This window comes from Cetorhinus maximus, chromosome 11 (genome assembly GCF_964194155.1).
Source record: "Cetorhinus maximus chromosome 11, sCetMax3.hap1.1, whole genome shotgun sequence".
NCBI lineage: Eukaryota > Metazoa > Chordata > Chondrichthyes > Lamniformes > Cetorhinidae > Cetorhinus > Cetorhinus maximus.
Window position 1 is genome coordinate 13,116,515 of NC_135889.1, and position 27,835 is coordinate 13,144,349.

At 42.7% G+C, this 27,835-nt stretch overlaps 1 protein-coding gene across 1 annotated transcript in view; it reads left to right on the forward strand.

Moving 5' to 3' along the window:
* Positions 1-27,835, forward strand: part of LOC144686400 (partitioning defective 3 homolog B-like) — an 877,073-nt gene that overhangs the window by 680,784 nt on the left and 168,454 nt on the right. Inside the window, exon 20 of the mRNA XM_078551550.1 lies at positions 13,628-13,912. Within this exon, the coding sequence (XP_078407676.1) occupies positions 13,628-13,912 (285 nt within the window). The remainder of the gene's footprint in view (positions 1-13,627; positions 13,913-27,835) is intronic.

Below are 27,835 nucleotides of genomic sequence, written 5' to 3' on the forward strand. Positions count from 1 at the left end.
TCCACTAGCAGAGATGCCATAACATAAGATGTTAAACCAAGGTGATGTCTGCCCTATAGGTGTATGTTAAAGATCCCATGACACTATTCAATGGAGAGCAGGGCAGTTCTCACTGGTATCCTGGCCAATATTTATTCCTCAGCCAACATTATGAAAACAGGCATTATTTCATTGTTTCTTGTGGGAGCTTGCTGTGTGCAAATTGACTGCTGTGTTTCTTACATTACAACAGTGACTACACTTCAAAAGTACTTCAGTGGCTGTAAAGCAATATGGAACATCTTGAAGTCATGAAAATCGCTATAGAAATGCAAGACTATCTGTCTTCCTTCCACTGATCCACCATTAACAGAGCCTTCAACTGCATTGCTCAACACATTAGAATCATCTCCCTAAATTCCTCACATCTCCTGTCCCTTTCCAGTCCTACAAACCTCTTGTAACTACCTCTTCCATTGCTTACCATCCAACCCTTCTCTCATGAAGCGTCTTGGGGCATTCATTCTTAACTAAATGCACATTTAATGTAATTGGTTGTGGAAAGAACTGTGTTTAACTTTGATCCCCTTCATGATAATAGTTTGCTGACACAGACCACTTAGGCTTGAACATGAAGAATTTTATCTTGGGTAAAATACTATTGAGTACATGCCAGCAAGAATCAGCAGCTAAAGATGAGTGGGCAGAGGGAGGGAAAAGTGTGTCCCATCTGCCACATAGAGTTATGATTGTGCATTAAAATCCTACATTTTATTTTCTGTGCTGTGTAAGATTAATGAATTGTTAGATCTTTTAAAAAAGGCAGGGAGAATACTCTATAAAGATGTAGGTACACTTCTCTGCAGACTGCCTGTTAATTACAATGTAATGCTACACTTGCCTTTATGTCATTCTGTTGTGATAATGGAAATAACAATGGCATGTAAAATTCAGAATCATCTGTTACGACCATCAAACTTCAAATACCCGTTATTTGGCTCCTTTGTTAAGGCATGAGGAGGTTATTGAACAAAGCCTTGAATTCAACAATCAATCTCATGCCCCAGGCCAGACATTGAGAACAAGCTGGACTTGACATGGTTCTCCTCATGCAGCATGCTTTATATAGATAGCAACAGCTCGACACAGACATTTCACCACACAAAGCCCAGTGTAAACACTTGGTCATCTCAGCCTCGGCATTAAATCCTTTTTCACACACTGGGAGAGGGTGATGTGATCAAAAGGGAATAAAGCGCATATAGATTATCCATATGAGTCACTGACACGAGTGCAGGAGTCAGCAATTCTTAATTCATACAAACAGACAGAAAGTGCATGTTAGCTCATTTGACAGCTAGGGAAGGAATGAATTTGGAACAGCCTACCCGTTTAGTCACTGCCGCTGTGAAATGATGCCAGGAGTATGTTCAAACAAAGCACAAGTTGTTTTTTAAAACTTTTTGGTTCTGTGGTTGTTGGGGATTTGTTTTTCTTTGCCCTCCCTATTATAGATTAGATCCCTGTCAAACCTGCACAACGCACTTTCTAAAAAAAGTGCTTCAGTTGTTTTGAGAAGTGTGTTATTATTTCAGAGTTCATTATAAATTCTGCAAGGTCAGTATTTAGGAAACCCATTACTTAATTTAAATACCAGTGGCTAGTTTCAATATTGCTGTCAAAAATCTGACCACATTTATTACTGGCTCCCAAAGTAATTTGCTTTAGTTTGGAACTGCAAAACATTTTTAGTTGTTGAATATTTAATGTGGTTCAAGATGATGGATGTCAGTGGAAAACAATGGAACTTTTTCCTTCCACTGAGCTCTGTGTCAGCATCAAGCGCCAACCACCCCCCAACCCCCACCCCGACCCAGCCAGATAAAGAATGGGTTGGATACCACTGTACAGCAACAATTAGGTTTTGTTTCGGTATAAAAGTTTCCATCACACTGTTTGCTTTAACTGTAAAGTACCATCAATGGAAAGGCGTAAGATGTAAGAGCCAGCCGTGAGTGAGGTGTTTACCATGGTATTGCTTCAAGTGCCAGCACGTGTATCAACGCATGAGTTTAGTGTCTTCATTTGCAACCAGAACCCAGCTCCACATAGGTAGCACAGATTGTGGCCCTCCTTTCTACTGGCGCTCCTCTTACACAGATGAACCATCCAGCTTGTTCTTTTAGGTGGCAGCGGCAGTAGGTTTGGGATGTGCTATCAAAGAATAGCTGACTGTAAACGCTAGCCCTCCCTCACAATGCAGTTCTCATTCCTGAGGTTGAGCAACCCACCGAAAGTCTTATTTTCCTCCTTACAGAAACTCCAAGCTTCATTGATCATCATTTCCAAATTAAAGTAGTGTGCCAGTAGCTAATTAGACGCTGCAAAGCCCATCGATCAGGATTTTTGGGAATCAATTTCCTCTCTAATTAGAACCCTGATTCCTTGGCCTACTCTGGGAACCCCCATACTGGAGATCTCCTATGTAAATATCAACCTGTTCCTACCTGCTTTAATTCACAGTTCCTTCTCTCAGCATCCACTCAATATTAAGCTAGCAGGGTCCTCATCACACTCTGTTTTGAGATGCTATACTCAAGCTCCCCTGGTGACCAGGTGGGTGTAAACAGAATTTCCTGTCTATCTAGTGTGTAATGGTGTTGCCTGGTTTGAACCATATGCACTACAATGGTCCCATGTTCCATCAGCACTTTGTTCTGAGTTATATTAATCTGTGCCAAGATAGGAATTGGGAATATCTAGAGTACCGGTGGCCTGGGTAGGAGAAAATGCATGCCCATTTGCATGCCCTTTCTTCATTGTTACAATTGGTTATTACTGGACAACATCCATATGTGAATTTCTGTGATGCCACCAGTCCCTTCCAACTAGATGGGCATGTTCACATTTGAAGGATGGGCATTTGGAAGAGCTCCTTGAGTCCAGCCCAGGTCTGCAGGACAGTGGTCCCAACGACAGACTGTATCTTCCAAAGAAAGAACCAAACTAGGAAACTCATGTTGACCACAAAGAACCCTCCAGTTACTCTAATTAAATTAGGTGATTAGACTGTTAATGCAATTAGATAGCAGTGGGACCTCAATTGATGTTCCAAAATAAACAACTTAGAAATGATTGCAATGCAGCCATTATGACTATGTTCTCGTCAGGACCACTGGTTTACAGCTCTCAAGGAAAAATGGACTGTGGCGGCAAATGCATTCCCCAGAACACTGGAAACAATTCCAGAATCCCACAAAATAGAAACAGGATTTATTTAGTCGCTGTAAACTGCTGCCCCGATTATCATCATCTTTACAAATCAAAATCTTGCGAGAGCCAGCTAAGGTTTTATGTCACGGGAGAAATTTTATGGTGTGGTTGTGGTATTACAGTTAAGAATGTCACAACTGATCAACATTAAAGATGACTGTTATAATTCATTCAGAATCACGAATCCGTGCTTCAGAAAGAACAAATGTGCCAAGTATGAGAAGCAGGAGTAAAAGATGAAAGCTTATCTTGCGTAGAGGAGTGGAATGTCTTTGTGATGCTCGTAAAAGGCATCCACACTCCCTATTTGTTCACTTGCTTGTTTCCAAACCTCGCGGTTTTTATTCTATTTGATCTTGCAACTCTGTTCCATCTGAAAACTGTCAGCCCTGTATTTACCACTTGTAGTGCTAGTTCAGCTGGCAGAGGTTGGATTGATACTCACCTCCATGTTCAAACTTCCTCCCTGCTTTTTACCTTTATTTTCTCTCTGAGAAAAAAAATTAAGAAAAAATGGTGGGCCCAAGCTTTTAAATCGGTGGCGGGGTTGGGGGTGGGAGGTGGGTGGGGGGGTGGAGTATTTTATTTTATGTTTTGGTCAGCATTCTTGTATCAGTATTTCTTCCCTGACAGTTGACATGTGCTTCATGTTAAACTGTTGCTGCAACTATAAAAATAACTCTGTCTTCCAGGCATAGGAATTCAAACAATGACTAACTAAAAGTTATTATGCTCTGCAACCCTATGTCGAGGTGATTATTAACAGATGACCATCCCAGGGAATGGAAATGTGTTCTGCCTCACATTTGTAATGTGTTTGCTCAGGTACTCAACAACTCAGAAGACATTCCCCTAATTCATATATATATAAATATATATATATTATATATATATATAAATATATATATGTATATATATATGTAAAATAAATATATATATTACATTGTGCTCCAGTTTCTCAATGCTCATACTATGTTTCGGGAACAGTAGCATAGTGGTGTTGTTACTGATATAAAAGCAAAAATCTGTGGATGCTGGAAATCCAAAACAAAAATAAAAATACCTGGAAAAACTCAGCAGGTCTGGCAGCATCTGCGGAGAGGAACACAGTTAACGTTTCGAGTCCGTATGACTCTTCAACAGAACTAAGTAAAAATAGAAAAGAGGTGAAATATAAGATGGTTTAAGGGGGGGGTGAGACAGGTAGAGCTGGATAGAGGGCCAGTGATAGGTGGAGATAGCCAAAAGATGTCATAGACAAAAGAACAAAGAGGTGTTGAAGCTGGTGATATTATCTAAGGAATGTGCTAATTAAGGGTGGAAAGCAGGACCAGCAAGGTACAGGTAGCCCTAGTGGGGGTGGGGTGGGGTGAAGGGAAGGGATCGAAATAGGCTAAAAGGTAGAGATAAAACAATGGATGGAAATACATTTAAAAATAATGGAAATAGGTGGGAAAAGAAAAATCTATATAAATTATTGGAAAAAAAGGGGGGGGATCGGAAAGGGGGTGGGGATGGAGGAGAGAGTTCATGATCTAAAATTGTTGAACTCCATATTCAGTCTGGAAGGCTGTACAGTGCCTAGTCGGAAGATGAGGTGCTGTTCCTCCAGACTGTGTTGAGCTTCACAGGAACAATGCAGCAGGCCAAGGACAGACATGTGGGCATGAGAGTAGGGTGGAGTGTTGAAATGGCAAGCGACAGGGAGGTCTGGGTCATGCTTGCAGACAGACCAAAGGTGTTCTGCAAAGCGGTCACCCAGTCTGCGTTTGGTCTCTCCAGTGTAGAGGAAACTGCATTGGGAGCAACGAATGCAGTAGACTAAATTGATGGAAGTGCAAGTGAAATGCTGCTTCATTTGAAAGGAGTGTTTGGGCCCTTGGACGGTGAGGAGAGGGGAAGTAAAGGGGCAGGTGTTGCACCTTCTGCGGTTGCATGGGAAGGTGCCGTGGGAGGGGGTTGAGGTGTAGGGGGTGATGGAGGAGTGGACCAGGGTGTTCCGAAGGGAACGATTCCTGCGGAATGCTGCCAGGTGGGGTGAAGGGAAGATGTGTTTCGTGGTGGCATCATGCCAGAATTGGCGGAAATGGCGGAGGATGATCCTTTGAATGCGGAGGCTGGTGGGGTGATAAGTGAGGACAAGGGGGACCCTATCATGGTTCTGGGAGGGAGAGGAAGGTGTGAGGGCGGATGCGTGGGAGATGGGCCAGACACGGTTGAGGGCCCTGTCAACCACCATGTGTGGAAAACCTTGGTTAAGGAAGAAGGAAGACATGTCAGAGGAACTGTTTTTGAAAGTGGCATCATCAGAACAGATGTGACGGAGGCGAAGGAACTGAAAGAATGGGTTAGACTCCTTACAGGAAGCGGGGTGTGAGGAGCTGTAGTCGAGGTAGCTGTGAGAGTCGGTAGGCTTGTAATGAATATTGGTGGACAGTCTATCACCAGAAATTGAGACAGAGAGGTCAAGGAAGGGAAGGGAAGTGTCAGAGATGGACCATGTGAAAATGATGGAGGGGTGGAAATTGGAAGCAAAATTAATAAATTTTTCCAGGTCCAGACGAGAGCATGAAGCAGCACCTAAGTTGCTGAACCAGTCATGCAGAGGCCCAGACTAATGTTCCAGAGACATAAGTTCAAATTCCACCATGACAGCTGGCGGAATTTAAATTCAAATAATTAATAAATCTGAAATTAAAGTCTGGTCTCAGTAATGGTGACCATGAAACTCTGGATTGTCATTAAAAAACCCATCTGATTCACAATGCCCTTCAGGGGAGGAAGCCTGTCGCCTTTACCTGGTTTGACTTACATGTGACTCCAGTTGACTCTTAGCTGTTCTCTTAAGTGGCCTAGCAAGCCACCCAGTTGTATCAAATTGCTATTGAAAAGTTGAAAAACAATAAGACCAAACGGGCCACCTGACATCGACCTAGGCACTAGGAACGATGCACACTCTGCCCAGTCAACCCTGCTAAGTCCTCCTCACTAACATCTGACTTGTGCCAAAACAGGGAGGACTATCCCACAGGTTAGTTGAGCAGCAGCCTGACATATTCACTCTCACAGAATCATACCTTATAGCCAATGTCCCAGACTCCTCCATCACCATCCCTGGATATGCCTTGTCCCACCAGCAGGACTGATCCACCAAAGGTGGTAGCACTGTAGTATACAATCGGAAGGAAGTGGCCTTGCAAGTCCTCAACATTGGCTCCAGACCCCATCAAATCTCATGCTATCACATCAAACATAGGCAAGGAAGCCTCCTGCTGATTACCAGCAACTGCCCTTCCTCAGCTGATGAATCAGTACTCTTCCATGTTGAATACCACTTGGAAGAAGCGCTGTGGGTAGCAGATGCACAGAATGTACTCTAGTTGGGAGACTTCAATGTCCATCACAAAGAGTGGTTCGGTAGCACCACCACTGACCAAGCTGGTCAAGTCCTGAAGTATCTGCTAAACTGGGCCTGCAGCAGGTAATGAGGGAACAAACATGAGGGAAAAATTTCTTGACGGCACCTTCACCAGTCTACCTGTTGCAGATTAATCTGTCCATGACTGTACTGGAAGGAGTGATTACTGCGAAGTCCATTGTGTTGTGTGGCACTAAGCAAGGCTGACTTCTGACAAATGTCTTTTAAGGGTGGAGAGGCAGAAGGATTTGGGTAGGCAAGAGTTCCAGAGTAGAGCCAAGATGTCTGAGGCCTCTGTTATTGAAGCTGGAGTACAAAGAGGGGGAAGCACAGAAGCCAAAATTGGAGGACGGGAAAGGTGATAAAGTTTAATATTGCATCCAAAATGACACGCCTTCAGCAATGCAGCACTCCCTCAGTAATACACTGGAATGTCAACCTGGATTTTTGTGGTCAAGTCTCTGGACTGGGACTTGAATCTGGAACCTTCTGACTTGGAGCTGCTCACTGAGCTACAGCTGACACCAAATATCAAGTGCATCGTACAATGCCTGACCAGTTGTTTTATTTAGGTCTTCCACAGAATAAATAAAACGTAGCAAAGGATAAAAAATGACGGTGGTTGGTGCTGCTGCATAAAGGTTAACAACTCCATAGCTGGCACGATAGAGATTTTCATTGGACACAGTTTGAAAATGGCCCAAACTTAGATTGTTATTTCTACCATGATAGCTTCTACTCAGGGTCAAAATGAAGCATGAGTTAATTCTACTGGCCTTCAATTGCATTCTTCAGTTTCTCAGTTCAAATGTTGAATGAAACGAGCTGTCAACTTGGGACACTTGAGTATTGTGGAGTCATCTGCCAAGGAGTATATTGTGATTACCAAAGCAAATTGAACTTGTGTCTTCTAGCATCACTCATACTTATGCCGCGCTCTGTCTTCACAGATTTGTTAGCCACTTAACAATATTTCCATCCTTGGACTTCTTACAGTTCACAGCAGAATAAATGTGGATCATTTGGGGAGAAGAATTTCAAGGTTTATTTTCTATGACTGGTCAGTACAGGTGCTGGTTCTGAAGCATTGTCCTCTAATCCCACATCAATCTTCTATCTGCTCAATCTCTTCCGCTTCTGCTCACCATTATCCTCACACAGGGTCCTGCATTTTCACGACCGAAGTGTGTAGCTCAAGTCAGGGAATTTCCTGACTTGGCAGACCCACCTTGGTTCAAAGGGCCCCATTACACCCAATATTCCCTTTGGGGAGACCGGGGTAGGATCAGTTGGGCCTGCAGACCTCGAAAGCAGATCTTAGGTGGCCACAGGGCCAGGCGAGTGTCAGTTCGAAGGCCTGCCTCAGTTCTCTGGGACTTCATCCCAGTTGCTTTAGAAGCTGTTAAGACCTCTAGCCCTCACCCCTCACACCCCCTCAACTCCCATGCCACCTCCATGCCAACTCATGCCCCACCTAACCCCCCCATGACCCCTCCATGTCAACTCATGTCCCCCACCCAACCCCACGCCTACTCAAACCCACCCTCATGCTACCTCCAAGGCCACTCATCCTGTATTTAGTATGGGCAGACCTCGGGAGCCATGTGGAGATGGAAAAAATGAACTTCTTACAATCTAATACAGCTCTGGCTCACAATTTTGAAAAAAAACCCTCCCATTCATGAAACCCATTGGAAGCTTTTAAATCTCCTCAAGTGGTTAACCTCTTATAAATACAAACAAACTTCTATTTAGACCCCACATCAAAGACAGCTAATCCTTTAGTTTAAAGGATTTAAGCCATCAATCAGTCTGAATTCAGAATCCCCTACTGAAATAATTGTAGCTTTGAAAACTTAGCCAAGCATTCAAAATATTAGCTCTTTGGAAATATCAACAAAGACTTCTATTGAAACTGCAGGACCTGATGGAAATCTATTTTTTAATGTACGCCAGATGGCCAGTCAGTCAAAGCAGTCCAGCAGAGGCTTTTTTTTAACTCTCACTGGCAACTTCAACCTGTTGTTTTTCATGTTTTAAAAAACAGGGAATTTAAAAATCCTCTTTTCATGACATTTATACAGACCTTATCCACCATCCAAGAGCACTTATGTCTACTCCATTAATTCATGACTCCCATGCTGCAGGTTAGGGCCCTTGAAGCAACCAAAATATGGTCTGTTTGAACTCAGCGCTCAGTTCAAATGGCCCTGCTGAGTTTGGGTTTCCTGCCTGTGTGAATCCCCTTACTCCTGCTGGCAAAACTTGAATCTATCAGAAGTCTTCCTGGCTCCGCAGAAATCGGGCCCATACACTCCTACTCAACTTTCATCCCCATTCCACTCATCCACTATAACTAATGCGGATCATCTTCATTCCTTGTTCATGGGTTTAATGCTTCAAAATATTCAGCCCTGATGAGGGAGCCCCAGAGAGATCATCCTCAAAGGGCACATAGTCTTAATTGAGCCGATGTCCGTCGACTCCCTCGTGAACGTAAAAGATCCTATTTCAAAGAAGAAATGGGAGGCTTTCCCTGCTGTCCTGTTCAATGTTTATCCTTCAAACAACACCCCTAAAACACATTATCTGAACATTATCACATTTTCCTTTGTGGGAACCTGCCATGTGCAAATCAGCTTTTTTAAAAAATTTGTTCATGTAATGTGGGTGTCACTGGCTAAGCCAGCATTTATTGCCCATCCCTAATTGCCCTTGAGAAGGTGGTGGTGAGCCGCCTTCTTGAACCGTTGCAGTCCATGTGGTGTAGGTACACCCACAGTGCTGTTAAGAAGAGAGTTCCAGCATTTTGACCCAACGACAGTGAAGGAACGGCAATATACTTCTGATACCTGACCCAAGCAGATCTGCAGTGATCTTGCACAAAGATGGATGTCCATACCTGAGGTGTATGCTTTGTATGGCTGCAAAAGGGAAAGTGTTGATTGACAAATACAAGGGGTTTCAGCAGTTGTTAGTTGATAGAACCGTAGGAATAGGAATTGAACCTGTTCCGCTATTCAAATAGATCATGTCTGATCTGTATCTTAACACCATTTACTCGCCTTGTTTCCATGTCCCTTACCTTAGAAAGATCTATCAACCTCAGTTTGACACTTTCAGTTGACTTCCAGTCTTAAAAGCTTTTTGTGAGAGTAAGTTCTAGATTTGTGAAAGCGTGCTTCCTGACATCACCCCGAATGGCTTTTAAGGTTCTGCTCCCTCTTCTGGATTCCCCCACTAGAGGAAATTGTTTCTCTTTATCTACTCTATCAAATCCTTGAATCTTCAGGCTGCATTTGGTTGCCAACGTGGTGCATGCACAGTTGTACTGTTTACTCCATGACGTAATTGGGAGCGATGGAGTAGGCAGCAGCCAGGACAGAAATAAAGGAAAATAAACTGCAATTATATCTAGGATTTAGCTTTCAGTTCTAGACAAGATTCTGGGCTCTGACCCGTTAACCTACGCAAATGCTGCAGGACCTGCTCATTCTGTCCAGCATTTTCCTTTTATGGGTTATTCTTCCTGTATTCTACCCTTTTCCCTTTTGCTTGTTTTGTTGTTGGAAAATTACATCAGGAGACTGGAGAGCTGACACAGACTCATAAAAAATCTGCAGTATACAGTGTGCAGCGTTGTGGGATGCTTTACAAGCTAGACTAGCATTAGTCTATACTACAGCTAGCCTCTGTGGGACCTGTTTATATTATGATTTCTTAATTTGTATGACTGCAGTTCTCCAATCATTTCATTGATCATGCCACATCAGTTTACAATGGTATTTTTTAGTTTAAAAATAGCCCCTGACATAACCCAAGTTTAGAAGGACAAAATTCGTCATTGATTTTCTGCACATATGTGGACAAGTGCTTATGTGCAGACGGGTATCGGCGGTCATATTTACTGCCATCTTGCATTGGCAGGAGACACAGCATTATCTTAAACACCTCAATTAGATCACCCCCTTAACTTTCTATATTCGAGAGAATACAAGCCAAGTCTTTCCACCTGTCTTCACAATTTAACCTATTTAGCCCGTTATCATTCTGGCAATAATACTCAGCACCCCCTCCAAAGCTGATAAACCAATATATCCTTGCTGTGTCTTGAACTGAACACAGTATTCCAGATAGGGACTAACCAGAGCTCTGTACAGCTGGAACATAACTTCCACTGTTCGAATTCCAGCTCCTAGTGAGTTAAAGGCCAATAACTCATTAACCTTTTAAATTATCTTTAGTATCTATCCACCATCTTTTATTGATTTCTTTACTTTGATCTGTAACTGATCATTAGTTTCAAGTTCTAATGGGTGACAACTTTGGCTGGACACAACTGTGCTGAGAATGATAGACAACTTTAACATTTTGCCATATTAGACCATATGCCTGAAAAGTTCTCCTTCAGTTTTAGGAGCTCCAAGGCATGTAACCACAGGGCTTATTTAACCAACTGTGAGATCCTGAAATCAAGCTGTCTGTCAGCAATACAGGAAACATTTGGAGTGAGTAGAACTACAATCTAGATGGATCTATCACTTCAATAGGTGCTTTTGTGTGTTCTTGGGCTTCCCACGTGCATCAGCCATAACTCAGTAGGTAGCATGCTTACTTCTGAATCAGAATATTCATGTCCCACTCTAAAGGTTTTTGTTTTGAAAAATATACTTTATTCATAAAATATCTAGAAGAATATTACAAACCATTTCTAAATCGCCATCACAAAAAGTACAATCAGATTCAACTTTTACACATGGATCACAAGGTGCTTCAGTACAATCAATGAATATTACAATCATTTCAATATGGTCATTACAGACAATCAGACAATGGTACTGGAGTTATCAACATACATCATGTTGCACTCTGAGGTGCTTCAATACAATTATAACACAATTAGTATTCCGTGCATACATTCATTGTGAGCTGTACAGCCCGAGGGGCTCTCAACAGTTCCCAACCCCTCGGTGCACTATGGCAGAAAGGTCTTAGACAGCGACCTTTCCCCATTGCGCCTTTGCAGTGGCTGCCCCAAGCTTTAGTGCGTCCCTCAGCACATAGTCCTGGACCTTGGAATGTGCCAGTCTGCAACACTCAGTCAGAGGCAACTCTTTGCACTGGAAGACCAACACGTTTCGGGCAGACCAAAGAGCGTCTTTCACTGAGTTGATGATCCTCCAGCTGCAGTTGATGTTTGTCTCGGTGTTTGTCCCTGGGAACAGCCTGTAGAGCACAGAGTCCTGTGTCACAGAACTGCTCGGGATGAACCTCGACAGAAACCACTGCATCTCTCTCCAGACCTTCTTTGCAAAGGCACAATCCACCAGGAGGTGAACAACGGTCTCTTCCCCACTACAGCCACCTCGAGGGCAACGTGCCGAGGGGGTGAGACTCCTGGCATGTAGGAAGGATCTGACGGGGAGGGCCTTTCTCACCACCAGCCAAGCTACGTCTTGGTGCTTGTTGGAAAGTTCTGGCGATGAGGCATTCTGCCAAATGACTTTGACAGTCTGCTCAGGGGACCATCCCGCCGGATCCACCCTCTCCTTTTCCCTCAGGGCCTCTAAGACGTTACGTGCCGACCACTGCCTGTTGGACTTGTGGTCAAAGGTGTTTCTCTGCATAACTTTTCCCACCAGGGACAGGTGGTACGGCACGGGTCCAACTACTTGGAGCGTTCCGCGGTAGCGTGGCCAGACCCATCCTTCGCAACACCGGGACAGGTAGAACCTCAGCACGTAGTGACACTTGGTGTTTGCATACTGAGGGTCTACACACCGCTTGATGCAGCCACACACAAAAGTGGCCATCAGTATGAGGGCGATGTTGGGCACGTTTTTTCCCCCTTTATCTAGAGGCTTGTACATCGTGTCCCTGCGGACACGATCCATTTTCGACCTCCAGATAAGGCGGAAGACGGCTCGGGTGATCGCCACCACGCAGGAGTGTGGAATGGGCCAGACCTGCGCCACGTACAGCAACAGCGAGAGTGCCTCACACCTGATGACCAGGTTCTTAACTGCAATGGAGAGGGAGCGTCGCTCCCACATGCCCAGTTTCCTTTTCACCATAGACACTCGCTCCTTCCAGTTTCTAACGCATGCTCTGGTCCCTCCGAACCATATCCCCAGCACCTTCAGGCCGTCAGCCCTGACAGTGAAGGGGACAAAGGCACAAAATTTATGGTAAAGCTCCAGTGCCATACTTAAGGGGTGCTACATTGCCAGTGGTGTTGTCTTTCAGGTGACATGTTAAAGTGAGGTTCAGTCTACCCTCTCAAGAGGATATAAATGATCCAACAGCACTATTTGAAGAAGAACAGGGGAATTCTCAATGGTGCCCTGGCTAATATTGAACCTCAACTCACATAATTAAAAACAGATTAGCTTGTAATTATCACATTGCTATTTGTGGGACTTGCTGTATGCAAATTGGCTGTCGCATTTTCTAATACACACTTAGCTAATGCTAGAAAATTTAGGAGCGGGTTAACAACAGCCAACGTGTAAAGGAGAAATAAGGAACTTGTATTCATGTAGCACCTTCACAACCATAGGACAATCCAAATCACATTATTGCCATTGAAGTATCTGGATTATCTACTTAAGTCTCTGGAATGGGACTTGAAACTACAGCCTTCTGACTCAGGGTAAGAGGGCTAGCACTAAGCTACGCTGATGCCTAAATGACCTTGTTTGAACCATAGGGTGGGTTTTTTGTTCTACATAACAATGGTAAGCTCCCATCATTCCAAAATGACAATAATATACCACCTTTTGCTTCAATTTTCTACAGCTGTGAACCTGATAGAGCAAGTGTAAGTGGGGAAATTGTGCATGCCCTTAACAAGATTTTTCTGCTTCAGTTTTATTGGAGATATTCTCAGAAGTTTATCACAGGAAGGCATCATTTTTAATCTCTTAATTTTGATGACATTTAACTCTATCCTCCTAGGATTGAAGCCAAGCACCAGGAGTTGAGGGAGAGGCAGGCGAAGGAACGGTATGATCAGCTGCCCCCCACTGGCCCCTCCGTGCCTGACATCGAAGATGATGACATGGACCCCAACTATGCCAAAGTGAACCACTTCCGGGAGCCGCCCCCACCTGCTAGTGTGTTCAAGGCCCCTTCTCCCCAGCTGCACTCGATAAACCCGCCTCGGGACTTTACTGCAGAGCAGGAGAACCTGGATGGACTGTATGCCAAGATCAACAAGCAGCAGACCCCCACTCCAGACAGGTAATTGGGATATTTCCACTAAAAGTATGCAATTGACATTGATGCTTTGTTTCTTCACAATTTACTTACCTTTCGGATGTTGGTGATAATACCTAGTGGCTTGTAAACTAGACCAATTTCTTGTGCATATGCTTCAAAAATTGACTCAAGAACAAGATGAAAATTCAAAAAATGATTTGTTACCTTTCCAAATATATTTAAGCTCTTACTTCCTCCTAAAAATGCCTATGCTTGTAGATGTTTACCCATATTGAACGAGCTGATGTAAGGGAGTGGCGCGTTTACATTGGATCATGTCCCCCCACTGGGGTTTATAAAAAAATTAGAATCAGACTGGGCTCTGCTACTGTTCAGCAATCTCTTCTGGAGGTATATGCCTGAGTGGACACAATCTGGCTCATCTCTAGCCTCTCCCACTTTGAACAGTTTGCAAATACTCATCGTCAAGGCCCAAGACTGAACACTTGGAACACAAGCAGTCCATACCTGAAAATGCATTCTTATCTCCAGGACACCAAGGTAATAAACTTGGGTGAAATAGAAGCATTTGGCCTGCAGACTGGACTTATTGGGAGGATTCCCCAACCCGAGAGGTGGACCACCAGTGCTGCAAAGGGAAATGAAGCCCTGCTGCAGCAATTGCAGCCACAGCAGCAGCAGAAGAGGTGGCATGAAAAATAGAAAAACCTGCATTTATATGGTATCTTTCATGACCTCAGCAAATTCCAATGCATTTTACAGCGTTGTAATTTTTAAAATTTATTCAAGGCCGGCATTTGTTGCCCATCCCCTAATTACCCTTGAGCTGAGTGGCTTGCTGGACCATTTCAGAGGACAGTTAACCATATTGCTGTGGGTCTGGAGTCACACGTAGGTCAGACTGGGTAATGATGGCTGATTTCCTTCCCTAATTGCCATTAGTGAACCAGATGGGCTTTACAACAATTGATGATAATTGCCATGGTCACCATTACTGAGACTGGTTTTATATTCCAGATTCATTGATTGAATTCAAGTTCCACCAGATGCCTTGGCAGGATTTGAACCCATGCCCCTAGAGCATCAGTCTGGGCCTCTGGATTGCTTGTCCAGTGACATTACCACTACACCACCATCTCCATCAAATGTAGGAAATGCAGCAGCCAGTGCACAAAGCAAGCTCCCACAAACAGCAATGCAATAATGACCTGACCGTCTGTTTTTAGTGAGGTTGGCTGAGGAATAAATATTGGCCAAGATGCTGGGGAAAACTCCCCAGCTCTTTTTTGAAATAGTGCCTAGGGATTTTTTTACATCCACCTGAAAAGGCAGACGGGACTTTGACTTAACAATTCTGATAAATAGCACTCCCAGCTGTGCAACACCCCTTCAATAATGCAACAAAGTGCCAGCCTAACTTTTGTGTTCAGGTGTCTAGAGTAGAGCTCAAGCCCACAATTTTCTGACTCAGAGGCTAGAGTGCTACCCATTAAACCATGGCTGATGGGCAGCGATGCCTCAAAGATTAAGAATGTTCCCAGATTTGTAGAATAATTAGATTTTACTATATTTTGCTGAAGGTTAACTGATATTGCTTTTAAGGATGGGGTGACTGTAGTCTCGTCTGACTACAAAGATTTAGTGGCTGTTTTTAGGGATATGGAGCATATAGACTCGAAAAGCCTCAAACATTTTACTTGTCCTGCTCAGTTTCAAAGCTTAAGCCTTGACTTTGAAGCTTCTGTTCTGGCCCAGTTTTGTGTCTCTCTCAATTTTCCTTTTACTTGCCCCACTCCTCCTCTTCCTCGTCCTGTTCACTGTGTCCTTGACTTTGTGCTTCAAAGTTGATCTCAGCTGCTCTCTGGTGAACTGATTTTTGTCACTTTGGCTGTGTCCCAGAAATACAGTGGCCTAAAGTTTCAAAGTACTAAACAGAATCGAGCCCTGCCCTAAACAGTGTCCTTGCAACTCGAATGTAAATAGTCACGCAAAAGTACATTTTACACCAAAGCAATTGTACTGATTTTTTTTTGAAGTCAGAGCTTTGAATCCTGTCTCCGCTTGTTTTCAGAGGCTGCCCTCAGTTCTACTAGGAAAAGAAAGTTGACTTAGTGCAGTTGTGTCCTGGTAATGGATCACAAGAAAACGTTATGCTTGGACCAGTGGTCGAGCTTACTTAATCATCTACGCTAATGGAAAAATTATTATTTAGTTAAAATCCCTCACTTTATGATTTATAACCTCGCTTTGAGGTCGCTTTGACTTTCAGGGAGTGTGGCCATCTTTACATGCCCAGTTCACCTGCCATTATCTACAGTGCCAATTATAATAACAGGTTAGGTTGCCAACTCTGGGCATATTCACAGAGGTTCCATCATATGTCCTCCCTCCTCCAATCATCCTGTCTAGTGCAACAGCCTTGTTTCCTATCTCCAAATGCTTTATAATGAATGAATGAAACTTTTCTAAGCTGTGGCTCAGTTGGCAGAATGCTTGCCGCTAAATCAGAAGTTTGTGGGTTCAAGTCTCACTCGAGAAACTTGAGAACGAAAATCTAGGCTGGCACTCCAGTGTAGTACTGAAGGAGTGCTGCGCTGTTGGAAGTGCCGCCTTTCAGATGAGAGGCCCCATCTGCTCTCTCAGGTAAACGTAAAGAATCTCAAGGCACTATTTCGAAGAAGAGGCAGGGAGTTATCCCAGCCTAGTGGCCAATATTTATCCCTCAATCAATATCATTTCAAAAAAAAATAGTTCTCTGGTCATTACATTGCTGCATATGGAGCCTTGCTGTGTACAAATTAGCTGCTACATTTCAGATATAAAACCAGTAACTACGCTTCAAAACTTATGGCTATAAAGCACTTTTGGACATCCTGGGGTTGTGACAAATGGTCTATAAACGCAAGTCTTTTTAAAAAACTTTTGAAGAAATTCAAAAATGCTGTTTTTAATCCATTTGGAGCCAATTACAGAACAGTACTGGTAGTTACCATATCTGATTGAAGAACAGGGGTGGGATGGGATGGACAGTCTGGGCAGGTCTGGGTGGAAGCATAATCAAGAGATTGTAAATTTTCCTTTGTGAGGGAAGAATAGATACTAAACTTGTTATCACCTGATGGCATAGCACATTTGACCACCCATGTACTCCTTAACGATTACTTGGATTTCTTTTAAGTCTAAGAAGTATGCAGTTGAAGCCTTGTTCTTGGCCCTCTGGGGGAGATCATTCTTTCTGTTACCCTAAAAAAAAAACCATCAAACATTTTTATACAAAGCAATTTTTTTTTTTGTAACAGATACAATAACGTTTAGAAGGGATTGTCTTTATCACAAATTGAGAGTAAAGAACCAATGATACATATATGATGAGAAAAGCTTTTCACTCTTGACTTCTTGCGGCAAAACCAGAAATGAGTTTGCAATTTTGTGAGCCTGGACCTGAAGGAAACCTGGCCCATGTTTGGCAGATGTAACCTTGTTGCAGTTCAACTGCATTTTTAAACTTTCTTAAGGAACTTTTATTTCCTGTTGAGGTGCTTCCCTGTTCAGCGTTTATATTTTGCACTGTCATGCATTATCATGTAGCATTCTGCATGAGATCCATCATGACAGTTATGGCTACTAAGCACGCAACTTTGGCAGTGACAAGAAGAGCATGTTTAAAGGAAGAATGTGGGTATGAATTTCACAGTTAATAGGATGAGCAGCTTGTACTGAAAACAATATTTGATGTTCCAACAAATTTGTGTGCGTGTGTGCATGCACACGTGCCTGTGTGTGTACAGTAAATTAAATTTAAATGCATATAATTTGAGAGCATTTTACACTTGAACTACTGAGCATTGTTCCTGAAATGGAAATTCTGCACATTGAGAATTAGGAGTAAGTGTTTGGCTCACTGGGATTAACAGGAGTGAATAAGGAGTTGTTTGACAAATAGGTGAGAATGTGGAACTTGTTACCACATGGAATGTTTGAGGCGAATATAGCGTAGATGTATCCAAGGGGAAACTGGATAAGCACATGAGGGAGAAAGGAATAGGAGGATGTATTAAAAGGGCAAGACGATCCTATGGCATTATTTTTAAGAGAGGGGGATTTCCTTCCTGTGTCTTGGCCAATGTAGTCACTCAATCAACATTATGAACTGAATCGGATGATTTAGTCATTACCTGAGTGCTGTTTGTGAGACCTTGCTGTGCGCAAATTGGCTGATGCAGGGGTGACTGCACTTTAAAAGTACGTAATTGGCCTTAAAATGCTTTGGGTCATCCTGAGGTTGTGAGAGGTGTTAATAAATATAAGTGTGCATTTTCTTTGGATTTAAATTACTTTGCTGCCAGTGGAGCCAGTCTCTGGAAGAATAGAGGAGGCAGTCAAATGGAGAGTAAACTGAACAAGTGGTTTCTCCCAGCTGGTTGCAAACTTGAGCTGCTGTTACAGTTAATGGGGCATTAGTGCCGCTGCCTGTATCAACTCCGAGTAGGGTTGCCAACCCGTCTAGGTTTGCCCTGGAATCTCCAGGAATTAAAGAGCAATGCTCAGAACCCTGCTGCAAGCAGCCCAGGAGAAAGGTCACAGGTGCATTATAAAACTGTTGCTTTAAAAATAAATCTTAACGCTTCTGTTAATTTCAAGATTATTGGACAAGAAGGAAAAGGCTATTTTCGACTGACCGTCAAGAATCATCTAATTGGGTGATAAAGAGCCTGTTCAAAGGCCTAGGCAGGCACCATAAGAACGAACATAAATAAGAACAGCAAATGATGGAAATGTTCAGCAGGTCATGCTGTATCTGTGGAGAGAAACAGAGTTTTTCAGGTCAATGACCTTTCATTGGAAACATTAACCTTGTTTCTCTCTCCACAGATGCTGCCTGACTGGCTGAGTATTTCCAGCTTCTCCTCTTTTTATTTCAGATTTCCAGCATCCGCAGTATTTCGTGTTTGTGTAAGAATGAACATGTTGGGCATCCAGTGACAAGCGTGTTGGTGGTGGGTGGCGGGATGGTGCGAGCAGGTGGTCGGTTGGAAGCTGGAGGCCGTGCGATGACACCTCCAGGAATATGCTCAACCAGAGTAGAAATCCTAATTCCAGGGTAAATGTACCAGGTGCCATGAACATCCATCTTTTTAAATCGGGGGGCCCTCACAGCAGTTGGCTTCAGTCGCTCTAACAAGTTTTCCCTGGAATTGTTTCTAGCTGCATGAAGAGTTGCATGTTGAAAACTGACACTGGCAATGCACTAAACCAATGTAAATACTAAGAAAAAGAGTTGCATTTATATATCACCTTTCATGACATCAGGACATCCCAAAGCACTTTATAGCCAATTAAGTACTTTTGAAGTGCAGTCACTGTCAGAATGTAGGAAATGTGCCAGTCGATTTTTGCACAGCAGACTTTCAAAAACAGCAATGATATAAATGGCCAAATGACCTGCTTTAGAGATGTTGGCTGAGAGGTAAGTGGTAACCAGGGCACCTGGAGAAGGTGCTTTTTAATCCCTGCTCTCTTTCCTCGCTAGTAATTTGAGAATGCCTGACAGAAAGTGTGGTTTAAAAGCCACACGGCATTTCGTGTTAACTGGTGAAACCTGGGTGTGTGTTTTGCTTATTTCTTAAAGTGGAAATTGTATTTTCTTTTGTATTGCGTTAGAGCCTGTGTCATCTGCATATGCTGGCACACTTCACATGCTGTTCTCTAGCTCATGAGACAGATTGAAACAGTGACTAGTGATGGAATCTGATTGAGTAAGAGCATTTGGATGCAGATGGAAATGCCACTTCAATTGGATGGATCACTTCTCCATGTAGACGGCCAGCTGACAAAGTACAAAAAGATCCTTTGCCTTTGGCTCCCAACTACTGTAAAACAAAAGGAAATGCAAAGGGTTTAAGCCTCACAAAATTAACTTATCCAAGCCCCCGGGACACTTATTGGAGCATCTGGGCAATTACGTGCTACTGTGGTAGGTCATTTATCAATCAGTTGGATATATTTAACCTTTTTTGTAGCTCAAGACTTCTCGCAGAACATGGGTTAGACTGAACGCCACTGGCAGCTTTCTAAAGCTTGTTTAACTCCTTCAGGGCTGTCGCAGCATTTCTTTTCTTCATCTGTTCGCACTGATTTATGCCAGGGTAGAATTCCACTGCGGCTTTCAATTGGATAACTCTTTATTGATGAACCCAAGCAGCATGTTTTGAAAAGGCTATTCTCCCAGGGTGGACATCACAGCCAAGTCGGGTCCTGTTCTCACTTCATGAGTGTACGCAAGACAGCCGGTGCCAAGTGACATGCAACACCTGGCACAGACATGATGGACTGAATGGCCTCTTTTGGTGCCGTAATTTTTCTATGGTTCTAGCAGCTTGTTTTTATGTAACACCATTAATGCAGTAGAACACCACTTCACAGAAGCATTATTAGACACAATTTTGACACCAAGCCATGTAAAGAGCTATTAGAACCGTTGGCCAAAGACTTATTTAAAGATTTAGGGTTTTAAGGAGCATCTGTGAGAGGAGAGAGATAAGTAGAGATGCAGAGAGATTTACAACAAGAATTCCAGAGCGTGTACACGCAATGATACAGTTTACACCATTGCTCATAGCTACATACCTATATTGTTTCTTGTATAAAAATAAAGACAAACTTGCATTTAAACAGCACATTTCATAACTTCAGGACATCCCAAAGTGTTTTACAGTCACTGAAATACTTTTGAAGTGTAGTCATTGTTGTGATGTAGGAAATGTGGCAGCGAATTTGCACGCAGCAAGGCCCTACAACCAACAATAAGATAATGACCAGATTATTAATTTTTTATGTCTTTGTTCATTGAGCGATGAGCACTGGCAGGACACTGGGGAGAACTCACCTGTCCTTCTTCAGCATAGTGTCATAGGATCTTTTATGTGTACCTGTTGGGACAGCCGGAGCCTTGATTTAATTTCTCATCTAAAGGGCGCCTCTGACAGTTCGGAACTACCTCAATACTGCACTGAAATATCAGCCTGGATTATGTGCTGAAGGCCCTGGAGTGCATCTTTAGCCTACAAACTTCTTATCCAAAAGCAGGACTTCCATGGCTAATATCTAATGAGAAATCAACTAGTGCCCTGGAGCTTCAACAACCGAGAAGGAGAGAGGAAATTTATGGCAGATAGAAGAAAGGACACTTGGTACTTTATCGGATGCAGGGGAGGAAGCTGATCATGGTTCAGCCGTAGGTTAAGGTGCTGCCTGTCTGACCGAGGTGGCAACCTAAAAGGGTTATAGTCAGATAGACAATGGGGTTGGCAGTAGCCAAAGAGAATTCCTTGGCTTTGTTGGCACTCAGGTAGAAGAATTCTTGGTTCTTAAGTGTGATCTAAATAGCTGTGTTTGGAATTTAAACCCTTTCACTTTGGCTCTGCTACCTTCTTTATCTCTTGCTGTGTTAATTCCATCAATTGGTCTTTCAGAAACTGCATGCACTTATTTGCTCTAATTTTCCAAAGGGCTTTGACCGTATAATACACCAGAGATGAGCGACATCTGTTTCAGATCCAGACAAATAAAATTAGGACAATGGCAATCCTTAAAGCTAATGCAATTTACACTGGTTCCTGCTTTTTGTTTTGTACATGGCATAGTGTCAATGTGATTGGTGCCAAACCACATCAAGTTCAAATGAAATGTATTATTATTCATCTGAATTTATTTGAACTATCGAATTACCAATTGGTGCGTGTGCTTTAGCTTTATCCTCCTTGTTATCTTTGTATTATTCTTTCACTGAGGACAGATTATGGGTATCCTGCGTCGTGTGTCCTGTGCTGCTGTCTTGACTGGATAAGAGAAAAAAAATGCACTTATATAACACTTCATCAGGTTGACAAAATATCTCGTGCTTAACACAATTAATTACTTTCTTAGTGCAAAGGCTGTTGTTTTGCAAATGTACCACAAATAGGCAATGACATAAATAACCTATTCTGGGTTTTATGTTGATACTTGTTGAGGGAGGAATGTTGGTTAGGATAAAGGGAGAGCTCTTTGTTATTCTTCATGCCATGTGATCATTAGTGTCCATCTGAGCAGGCAAGGTTTAATGTAATGCATCATCCAAAGGATGAGATTTATGACATTGTAGCTCTATATTCTATTTTGAGTGTAATCTAGATTGTGGGCTCAAGTTGTTGGATTTCAATCTCAACCTTGTAAAAGTGATTTGACTTGCATCCTCCACAATTTTGTTTGCTTTCCATTCCCTTAAGGGGACTTTTTGTGTGCTTCTGGTCTCTCTTTACATGCTCAGAGGAGTCAGTTGACTTTAGGAACCCAATTCAGCAAAATTGTGAATTTAGAAGGGAGGAAACCAGTGCCTTGCCCCTCTGCCCTACTCTTCTGGGCCACCCTCAGTTCAAAGGTCCAATTAATTTGGAGCTTATATTCTTCGACATATTCATTAACTAGTGAACAGAATAGCTTGTGTCAAGTTACCCCACGGTCGCCTACTTGCGTAGTAGAACAAATGGTGTCATGCTGTAGTATAATAAGGTGTTGATATGCACCAGAATCGATAGGGTGAAGTGTGAAAGTCTTTGACATCTAAAGCTGCTACTTGCACACTTTTTCCAGGAACCCTCCTGATTTTAGGCTGGGATCCCAGAGCTGCATACAAAGTTTACTCTAGAGTTGCATTTAGGAAAATGTGCTGGACACAGCATTGGTTTGCCCAAGTTTCCATGCAAACACATTAGCAAAAGCCTTACATAAAATCTCCCATGAATCAGCGCAGTCAAGCAACATTATTGATCATAATCAATTAGCGAGTGAAATAGGGCATCCTCCAGCATCACAAAGAAGAGTAGGATTGCCAGGCAATGAGCCATCCTTCAGCTGACTGATTTAATGTTCCTGGCCTAACTTTTTAATTGGCTTCAATTGACTGCTGGTCACTGCTGTGTTCAATTAACTGATTACTGCAGCAGAGCAAGATACACCTGTGTGGCTTCAGTGACTGCTGATCGCAGGCCTTAAGTGCCATTTCTTTCAGAACAGGCACACTGGCCAGTACAGGGATCAAACCCGTGACCTTGGTGTTATTAGCGCCATGCTCTAATCATCTAAGCTAACCGGTTGCTGGCAGGTCTTATGTACCATGTGCGCATCAATTCTAGTCAATTGATCTGGTTAGCTTACTAACTAATTTAAACTGAAGTTAAAGTAAGAATGCAGGATTAATGTGAACACAAATGCCTGTGCACCTGAATGGATGCTATATGTTGACCACTGCTGAAGGGGATCAGTCATCGAAAGCCCATCATAGTGACCAGGAGGCATGGCCAGCTTTGTGGGTGGGTTCTGCTTCTGTGAAGGGACTTTTGAAAGGTAGCACAAAATTGCAGAATCTCCAGTCGAAAATGTTTATGGCTACAACTCGTGCCTAAAATTCCACAAACATGTTTGCACTGCTTCATTTCTTTCTGACCAGATTCCTGTGTCATACAATCATACAGAAAACCCGTGCCTTGGTCTCTGCATCATGGCTGTGTAATGTGGAGACCAGCTCCCACCTTTACTTCAAAGCTCTAATATTCTAAGAGAACATTTTAGTTGGTTTCTATTGGCCTCCCAGAATGAGATCTCCTTCGCACAATGTGGGGGGAGTGTTGTATCTCTTCCACTGAATACATTTCTTGTAGAGGAAATGCACCTTGTCTTTAGTCGCCCTGAATGGATTTGTGTGTATGCCAGTAGCTTGTAAATGCAATTAATTAATCTGCAAAGATTAACCATATGTGTTGAACTATCAACTTCTTTGTGGATATGATGATGCTATCTGTAACTCTGTCCCAACACAATCGGTTTTAGAATGAAGTAAAACCATGCTTGTTTTAATGCCAGAACAAGCCTTTACAATTGAATTTTTCCAAGATATTCTCAATAGGTCTAATGAGATGAGTGAGAGATAAATAAAACAAGGCTGTCTTTTTGATGCTGTCTGTTCTGAGACTATGAGTTGAGATTCATTATGGAGATAATTATACTTATGCAGAGGCTTGATAGAGTGGACCTGGAGGAGCTTGTGGGTGAGCCAAGAAAAAGAGGGGGCATAAATGTAAGAAAACCATTAACAAGTCAAATGAAGAATTTAGGAAGAATGTCCTTGCACAAGGGAGTAGTGCAAATGTGAAATTTGCTGCCACATACAGTAGTTAAAGTAGATTAATCAGATTGTACGATTGGCTTTTCCTGCCTTTGCTAGCTCAATTAATCCCACTCCCCATAGTCCTGCATTATTTTTCCTTCAAGTATTTGTCCAATTCCATTTTGAAAGAGACTACTGAATCTACGGCCATCAGCCTTTCACACAATGAAATGCAGGTAGATAATGCCTATGTATTGCATACCTGGAGGAGAAGGGAATAGAGGGATATGGTGGAAAGAGGTAAATAAATAATGAGGAGACCCATGTGCAATATAAAGGCTGGCAAAGACCATTTGGGTGAAGTGGCCAGTTTCTGTGTTGTAGATTTTATATAATTACATGTAATCGTTGAATTTTTTAAATCTCTATTTCCTAATATTCCTTGGAAAATCTCCAGGAAATTATTTCCTGCCTGTGTTTTGAAGTAGTTCCCTGAAGGCTGATTAGGTAAGTGCAAAGTTGCTGTGGCAGGGATCCATCCAGATGAAAAGACTTGGGCAATGGCTCTATTGGTGTGATAGTGAACCACATAGACCAGGTTTGGCCTGTGATCTATGCTGAACTCAGCCAGAAGTGGTTGAGATTTCTGCAACAGAACTCATTCAGGACATAGAACAGTTGAAGCATTTCAAGGATAGTTGGCTGCTTAGCCACTGTAAAACTTTCATTTCTAAAATTATGCCTACACAGCAAGTAAATAGAGAGAGAAAAAAATTGATCCACGAGAAATTGATGGTGGGGAATCTAGAAGCTAGGGATGAACAAAGAGTAGCTACGATCCCGGAAGAAGAGGAAATGTGTCCTAAGGCAGATATCAGATTTCCAGGAATAGCAAAGAAAGAGCCAAATGGTATGAAATTAATGTTAGATATAATTTAAAAAAGGTTAGATGCTCTTAAAATAAACAGTGTCGAGACCAGACAACTTGCACCCAGGAGTCTTAAAGGAAATGGGATCTGAAATTGGTGCAGCTGACATTTGAGAGCTTCCTGAAGCCTGTAAAGCAGCTAGTGTAACCACATTATTTGATAAAGGCCCAGGGGCACTATTTTAGACCACAAGCCAGTATATTTCAACACCTGTTGTAGGAAAATTTTCAAAACAGCCTCGTGAGTTTCGATACATGAACGTTTAGGGAAATGCAACTTATTAAAGGGCAGTAAGAGTGGGTGGGGGACATGTATGATTAACCCAATGAAGTTTAAAAGCAAACATTACTGGCCTAGTAGGGTTGGGAAGTACAGAGAAAATAGTTTTCAAGGAGCTTTTGAGTATGTTCTGTGTTGGTAAATAATTGCTAAACTAAAGAGTCAGGTGTAGGAGTATGGCTCTGAATGGAAAATTGACCTATGTAGAAGAAGCAGGGATTACATCCATCTGAGAAAGCAGGTGAAGCCTTGGCTTTTCAAATCTCACACAAAAGGCAGTTCCACTGACAGTGCAGCACTCTCTCAGTACTGCCCTTGCGAGTATCGGGCTACATTTCGTGCTTGAGCCCTTGGGGTGGAACTTGAACCTGCAACCTCCTAGCTCGGAGATGAAAGAGTGACACCCACTGAGCCATAGCTAACTTTAATACCGATGCGTTTGGAGGTTTTGAGTCTGGATCCCTCCTTTAATTTGCAATTATCTCATGATATCAACAAACTGTGAATACTCCATGCTAGGCACTCAGTGTAGTAAATGAAAGGAAAGTGTTAAATTCTCCCTCCACCACCCCCCAGCCCCCCATAATGTCCTTTTTCACCTTCAGCAGCATTGCAGGGTGGGGGGAATAAAAAATACAATTCTTAAAAAGAACAGAAAAAGACTAACTAACTCGGGATGAAATTTCGTGATCTCTGGCAGATTAACCTTAATCCGCTCAAATCATTTATGCCCCATATCGCAAAAATATCACTTCTCAGATCACTAATCTCTCATGAAGTTATCAGCCTCACAACAGACAACTTTTGGGCCAACATTTAAACTTGTTTTCTTCTCAAATGATAAGACGATGTTAGTATTATCTTTTTTTGAAAAAAAGGGAATGAGTGGGGAAAAAGACAAATTTAAATTGATACCAACAGTTACATAAAAATACATTTGATGCCCAATGTTTATTAGATAAACGTTGGCTTGGAGTAAGGTTACAAACTCTGGTTGCATATATTCCCAGAGGTTTCATCACGCGCCCTCTTCCCTAGATTCGCCTCATGCCCACACTGTCCCCATCGGGCGCTCGATGCTCCCACCCTCATGGAACAATGCCTTTCCGCACCAATCAGAAAAACAAACAGACTTTTCACCATCTAATTGGATGATCCTCGATCATCAATCAAGCATTGTTTCCTTTCGAGCTCCAATATATTTTTTAACTAACAAAAGTTTGAGATGTATTTTTTTTTAAATGTTCCTTTGATTTTTCTGCTGGCTTGCTCCCAGTCATGTTTTGAGATTTACCTTCAGTTCCCAGAGATTCTAGGATAATCGTGGTGGGCAGGCGACCCTCAACTGGAGTGCATATGCATCTGTGGTAATGATGCAAGGAGGTGGGTGCTGGTTAATGCATTTCTTTTCTTTGAGAAATCACTAGCCATTTCCGCAGTGCATTAGGCATGGGCTTCAGTCGAGGAAGTGCTGCTGATGATTCAGGATTGTGAAGTGGACAGATTACTGGGAAATTCAGCACACGTCTGTCTGGAGTGCCTTTTATGGATTTATCATTGCTAATTTAAGAAAGATGGAGAGTGTGGCCCTTCATCTGGCACTATGGACCGGGCCACGTTTCTGAGCCTGAAGTGGCTTTTTGCGCTCTTGCCTAACCTTGTCATTTATTCCCCATCCAGGCAATTAAATAGCCTCCCCAGGAAGAAACAAAAAGCTTTACCTCAGCTTCTCAAGATATCGGATTGTCTGCTGCCTGGCAACATGCTTATCAGTGCAAAAGTAAACTTCGCAAAATTTTAAGAATACAGCCGTGCTGGTAACAGGAAATGAAAGGCTGCATTAACTAAGGATGAATTACTTAAGAGCCTTATTAAAGCTTGCAGCCTAAATAAGATATTTCCTTTTAAGATATCTCGGTTATTAGGTTTGCTTTTAACCCTTTTGGAGGAGCTTGCTCTGCACTGCTCCAATTCCAGCCACTTTTGTACCCATGATTTTCATCAACCCACTACTGGCAGCTGCCTAGCCCCAATTTCTGGAATTCGTCTCTCAATCTCTAAACCTCTCTATTTGCCTTGCCTCTAAGTTGCTCCTTAAAACCAATCTCTTTGACCCGGCTTTTGCTCGACTTTCCTAAAATCCCCTCATGTGGATAGCTGTCAGATTTTATCTGACAACGCTCCTGTGAAGCCCCTTTGGATGCTTTTACTATGTTAAAGTTGCTATATAAATGCAAGTTATTGTTGTTGCCCTACGGTAGGAAAGGAAAGGTTAGCCGAGGGTCCTGCTCCTGAACTCTGTGCAGTGATCTATATGGAAAGTGCATGTCCCGTGCGTGCGCAAGTCAGATGCAGACAGGATCAGGATCACCTGTGATGCCATATATGACGAAATAACTTGCTGTGGAGATCCACCAGATGAAGAATCACCACTTCCTGGGGCTACTGCAGAGCCACTAATACCTGTGGAATCATATATCAGGATCCAAAATCATGATGAGAATGGGGAGCACGTTAGTGGAACATGATGCCAGTTGTGTAGGAATTGGGTTGGTGCCTGCAATACATCATGTCCTGAGTTCTTGACCTCTG